Here is a 6,193-nt window from a genome sequence, read left to right on the forward strand (position 1 = left end):
ATTCAAGTTATTTATGTTTCCATCTATGTCCGCACAACTATCAGTTTTTAAAAAACACGCTAAAAAAATTAACTTCGTGACATAAATTTTTTAATTAAATAGGTTTTATAAGAGAATGCTTTTAAAACATTTGTTGATGTTAAAACCTTTTAAAGGAAAAACAATTATATTAATAAATAATTTTAAAGCACTCTCTTATAAAACCTATTTGATTAGAAAATTTATATGTCACGAAGTTAATATTTTAGCGTGTATTTAAAAAACTAATAGTTGTGCGGACATAGATGGAAACATAAATAAACTTGAATGTTCTCAAACATTAAAACATCAAATATTTTTTTATTTTATTTTATGATCACTTCCGTTACCGCAGAAAATTACAGCATTGCTCATTCGTTTACAAAATTAAAATAAAAAATGAAAAGGAGCGGCCTGAGCGGTTGGGACAAAATGCAAAAAAAGAAGAAGAATGAGATTCAATTAAATGAATTATTGAACAAAAATAAAAAAATGACTGAATTTTGTAATACTGCAAGTAGTGTCTCGGTATCAGCTACATCGAGAGCGAGTTCAAATTCACTATGTCAATAATGTCAGCGAGTTCAAACTCATTTATGTCAGCACCAGTTCCAGGTAATTCTAATAGTGTCTCAGCAGACTCAGCTACAGCGAGTTCAAACTCATTTATGTCAGCACCAGTTCCAGGTAGTTCAGCGAGTTCAAACTCACTAACTATGTCAGCACCAGTTCCAGGTAATTCTAATAGTGTCTCAGCAGACTCAGCTACAGCAAGTTCAAGCGTCTCAACTATCTCAGCAGTGTTACCCCTGGCTCTGATGACCCACACTGTCAACACCGATGTGGCTGAGTGGATTATAACCGACGACCTGCGTGAGTATTTCAGCAAAAGTGCAGATGGGTTTTTATCATGCCAACATATGGATAGCGATTTTAAATTATCTATTAAAGTACTGCCTGGTGACACTTTTAAGTTTAAACGACAGTGTACAAAGTCCCTTTTTTTCCGGGAAAAAGTGAATGGTGAGAAAATTAAGATAGACTGGATTTGCTATTCCCCATCAACTAGTAAGGTTTTCTGCGCCCATTGTAAATTATTTAATTCAAAATGTGGAATTGGAGCATCTGCTTTGATGTCATCAGGATATGATGATTGGAAACACGCTGCAAGAGACTTAGCTCGCCATGAAACAAGTGAAAACCACATTCAATCAATTGAAACCCTTTTAACAGGTAGGAAAGCTGGAGAGCACATTAGTAAGAGGCTCACAGAGCAATTTGAATCAGAGAAAAAGTACTGGAATGACATACTGTTGCGTATTCTTACCGTAATCAAAATGTTAGCATCGCGTCGGTTGTCATTCCGTGGCAGTAACGAAATTGTGGGTTCTGTCCACAATGGCAATTATTTAGGTTGCTTTGAGCTAGTGGCTGAGTTTGACCCATTGCTTGCAGAACATATTCAGAAAAGAGCGAACAAAGGCCGAGGTCATGTGTCATATCTGTCATCAACTATATGTGATGAATTTATTCATGTGTTAAGTCGTGACGATTTGGACCACATTTTAACTGAGATTAAAGAAGCAAAATACTTTGCAGTTAGTGTTGACTCAACACCAGATATTTTACATGTAGATCAGCTTACCATTATATTCCGTTACATGACTTCTAAAGGACCAGTTGAACGTTTTGTGACATTTATCCCTATAGAAGAGCACACTGAGGAAGAATTAGCAACAAAGTTACTTGATTTTATGGAAAATACTGGCATTTCAATTAAAGACTGCCGAGGTCAATCCTACGATAATGCTGCCAACATGAGTGGCCGTTTCAATGGCATGCAAGCAAAAATAAAAGAACATAATAACTTAGCTGAATACATACCATGTTGTGCTCAATCGCTTAACCTTGTTGGTCAATATGCTGTAGGATGTTGTTCTGAGGCTGTAACGTTTTTTGACTTTGTAAATAAGCTGTTTGTATTTTTTTCTGCCTCCACCTCTCGTTGGAATCGTTTGATGGCAGTTTTAAAGCCACTTAATATGCCTACCTTAAAAAGGTTATCTGATACCAGATGGTCAGCACATTATGATGCTGTACCCTCCCTCCAAGTTGGCTATACGCAAGTGAAGTCTACACTGGATATCATGTGTCAAGATATATTCCAAAAGCCAGAAACACGACTTGAAGCCGCAGGATTGAAAGATATAATGAGTCATCATGAAACAGGTATCCTAGTTCAATTGTGGTCAAAAATTCTGAATAGGTTCAATTTAACTAGCAAGTACTTACAAGGGGCAGACATGGATCTCAACACCGCTACGGAACTGCTTCGTTCTTTGGGTGATTTTGTTCATTCTCTTCGGAGCCAGTTCACAGCATTTGAAAAGGAAGGAAAGGATCTGGGTACCAATTTGTACAAAGGTGAATCAAGGCGAAAGCGCAAGAGGAACCAGAGATGGGATTATGGTGACTCAGAAGATCTAGAGTTATCCCCTTCTGATAAGTTTAAAGTTCAGTGTTTTTTGCCTATAGTTGATCAATTTTTAGTTGCTCTTAAACAGAGGGCTAATGCATATGATACAGTCAGCAAAAGGTTTGGTTTTCTTAAAAATCTACAATCTTTGTCCAATGATGGTATGAGAGATCATATTTTATTTGTATGTGAAACACATTTTGAAGATCTTGAACCTAACTGTCATGGTGAATTTGTTCACTTCACTTCTCTGTTTGCCAAATTGTCACCGCCCAATGAAACTGATTGTGTTGAACTGCAAATGTACACCTTTCTAGTTAAGAATAGTTTGACCGACACCTTTGTGAATGTCTACACTGTGTTGAGAATTTATTTGTCTCTTATGGTCACAAACTGTACTGGAGAAAGATCTTTTTCAGTCCTTAAAAGAGTTAAGAATGAACTTAGATCAACAATGGGACAACCTCACTTAAATGATTTTTATATGAAATCTCTTGATCTAACTACGTCACTTTATTATGCATTGAAAGTGACATAGTTAGATCAAGAGATTTCACAGTAGTGATCAAGAAGTTTGCTTCAAAAAAGGCCAGAAAAGTCAATATATAAAAAACTATTTTAAAGTTAATTGATTAACTAAATAGTACATAAATTATGCTACAATTTATATTTATTGTTTTTTTTTTATACTTTCAAAAGAAAAATATATGAAGATTCTAGCTTCAGCTAAATATTTGACACCATCAACAATACTAAAAATGATATATGTTTGCTTATATTGCTAAATGCTATCCTATTCCAATATAACTTAAATATTGTTATTGGTGCTTTTGTAATGTTAGACTGTACTAAGGGCATACATGTACTTCACTTCTCTGTTTGACCTTTGCCAAATTGTCACCGCCCAATGATCTATATCCTGGAAAACAAATGAAAAAATATTTACATGATAAAACAACAATACAATACCTTAAGAATTTGTCAGTGCACAGTAATAAACATTGAGTTAAAGAATGAATTTTTGTGTATTTGAAATATTGTTTATTTTTATTTTTTAATTTTTTCATTTAAATACCAATATTATTGGTATTTTCTTCCTTTATTGGAGGTGAACACATTATCAATTTGATACACGTACTCCACTGTCTCAATAGTAAATATACCTACAGCTCAGCAGTTGCTTTCTTAAGTCATGATTCAAGACCTTTTGTCAGTTTACATATATATGGGTGTCTGGGCCAAAGGGGTGTAGCTGTACCTAACCAGTTGGTAAAAAATTATTAAAAAAATGCTCTAAAACATACCTAGATTGTGTCCTTTTATTAGCAAGACTGAAAAAAAAAATTCTGGGGGGCAGCTGACCCTCCTACTTAGGGGGTCTGGGGCCCCCAAACCCCAAACTGGGGGCCTCCGGCCCACTGACCCCCGGGTTTAGCCTCGCTAACGCTCGGCATTTTTACCTTACCGCCACATTAGGCCCTCCTATACTTACAGCCCCAGGCCTAAAAATGTCCTAATCCGGCCCTGCCCGAACCTGTTTCAAAAATAAATATGCTTATAAAAACATGCATCAGACTAATAGTACTTTTATTCAACTTTGACATAATCAATATGTTTTGTAATAAAAAAAAAGGACAGAAAAAATTTCCTTACTAATATATCTAAAAAATAAAATTTTAATCAAGTTTTACAGAGAGCACTTTTTGACAACTGATTTTTCTTCCCTTGATTTTTAACCACAAGAGACACAGAAAATGGGAAAAACTTGAGAGATATCATGCGGAAAAAAAACAAATTATTTTTGGGACACCCTGCTGGAAAATATTTACACTGTTCTCCATCTGTACAACATTTACACTCTGCTACATCTGTACATTTACACTGTGCTCCATAGTACAACATTAACATTGTGCTCCATCTATACAGCATTTACAATGTGCTCCATCTGTACAACATTTAAACTGTGCTTAATCTATACAACATTTACACTAAAAATCCAAAAAAGTTTGTTTCAGAATCTAGTTAAGACGTCAATAATTATATATATCCAGATCTCATTGACCAGATATTGTCGTCAAAATCCAACAATGGATTTCTGCAAAGTTCTCCAGAATCTTATTATCATAATCACATTGATGTATCAATTTAAAGAATGCATCAGGGATGCATTCTTGAAGTTGATGAAAACTGCGTAGAAAGTTTTCCAGAACCAATACTTTTTTGTGATGTCATCTACAAGTAAAATAATAACATGTTTTGTAGATGTTTTTTCTTTCAAATTTTTCATTTAGGTGTCCCAAGAAGATCTAGTGGTTTTGTCACAGAGCACCGCGAAAGAGCATTAAACTAGGAAGTCCGCGTCTTCTTTCTAATGGATATCGCAAAATACACGCGAAACATTTTTCTCACATTGCTTCGTTTTGTCTTTTATGTTTTAAAAGTTTGATTTTTAAGATTGGATCAAATACATTTACAGTTTTTTTTTATTTAATAATTGAACATGTAACATTGTCATATTATTACGACATGTTGCTATCTAGATAGAGCATTTTTGTAGCTATTGATATTACTACGATATACCGTTACCTACATGTTATAGCATTGCAGCTAATAACAACAAGCCAAAAAATCTATAGCTAGTTAATGGCTACATATTGCAGCCTTGTAACTAGCAATATTATTAGGATATATTAATAGCTAAGATCGTTTGTACACTGCGCGACATAATGATAAGACACCCCAAAAAGATTTGTAAAACTCTACTATACATTTATATTTAAAAACTTATTATATTAACTTATTATATTAAATATTAAAAAATTTTTATTGTAAATGAAAGCAAAGGGTTTACAACGCTAAACAACATTTTAAAAAATTTATTTTTAACGTAACACGCAATTTATTAAAAAAACCCGTTTTTTCAGTGCGACAAAATTATAAAGGTGAGTTTCCACTCATCCGTTTTTTTCACGGGAACGGGAAAAGAACGGGAAAAATAGTCACGTGAGCATGCGTAATACAAGTTTTAATATGTCCGAAGGCAAAAACTACGCATGCTCACGTGGTTGTTTTTCTTTTCCATATCCCGTTCCCGTAGAAAAGCGGATGAGTGGAAACTCACCTTAAGACAATTTTACAAAAAAGGTTTTATTTGCAAACCGCAGTTGTGGGCAATTAAGAATATTTATTTGATGTAAACACCACAGATGATTATTTAACTGTAAACTTTTATGAACTGTAAAAAATTATTTAAGGTTTTTTTTTATTAAGTATAAAATAACAAATTAATTAATAATAGGTCGTACTGCACCGTTGAGTCCAGATGAGTAAAAATAAAGTGCTTTCTAACTTATCGAAAATGGGTCACTTCGTTAGTTACATGGCTAGAGCTATTGGATACAACCTAACTGCAATTAAAAACTACGTTAATAGCCCTCATGTGCATGGAATAATAAAAAGTTTCGGACGTCCATGAACATTTAGTGACCGTAATAGGCGAAGGTTGTTGAGACAAGCTTCAAATTCTTCATTAACTGCTCGTCAAATTGCTGCAGAAGCAAGAGTGATGGCTAATTTACGTACAGTTCAGCGAGTTATTCACCTTTTGCGCAAAAAACTTCAGCGAAAACCACTTTTGACAACAAATCACATAACAATTGAATAACTTTTGCAAAGGACCACGTAACATGGAAAGAAGCG

At 34.3% G+C, this 6,193-nt stretch overlaps 1 protein-coding gene across 1 annotated transcript; it reads left to right on the forward strand.

The window, feature by feature from the left end:
- Nucleotides 1-590: 590 nt before the first annotated feature.
- On the forward strand, nt 591-3,032 carry LOC136082498 (zinc finger MYM-type protein 1-like). Its single transcript, XM_065801905.1, has one exon. The coding sequence runs from the start codon at nt 591-593 to the stop codon at nt 3,030-3,032; it is 2,442 nt and encodes an 813-aa protein (XP_065657977.1).
- Nucleotides 3,033-6,193: the final 3,161 nt, after the last annotated feature.

The sequence above is a fragment of the Hydra vulgaris genome, chromosome 07, assembly GCF_038396675.1.
Source record: "Hydra vulgaris chromosome 07, alternate assembly HydraT2T_AEP".
In the NCBI taxonomy this organism is placed as follows: domain Eukaryota; kingdom Metazoa; phylum Cnidaria; class Hydrozoa; order Anthoathecata; family Hydridae; genus Hydra; species Hydra vulgaris.

Bases quoted from the DNA above. Each gene is read 5' to 3' on its own strand.
- LOC136082498 (XM_065801905.1), top strand. From the start codon at position 591: ATGTCAGCGAGTTCAAACTCATTTATGTCAGCACCAGTTCCAGGTAAT.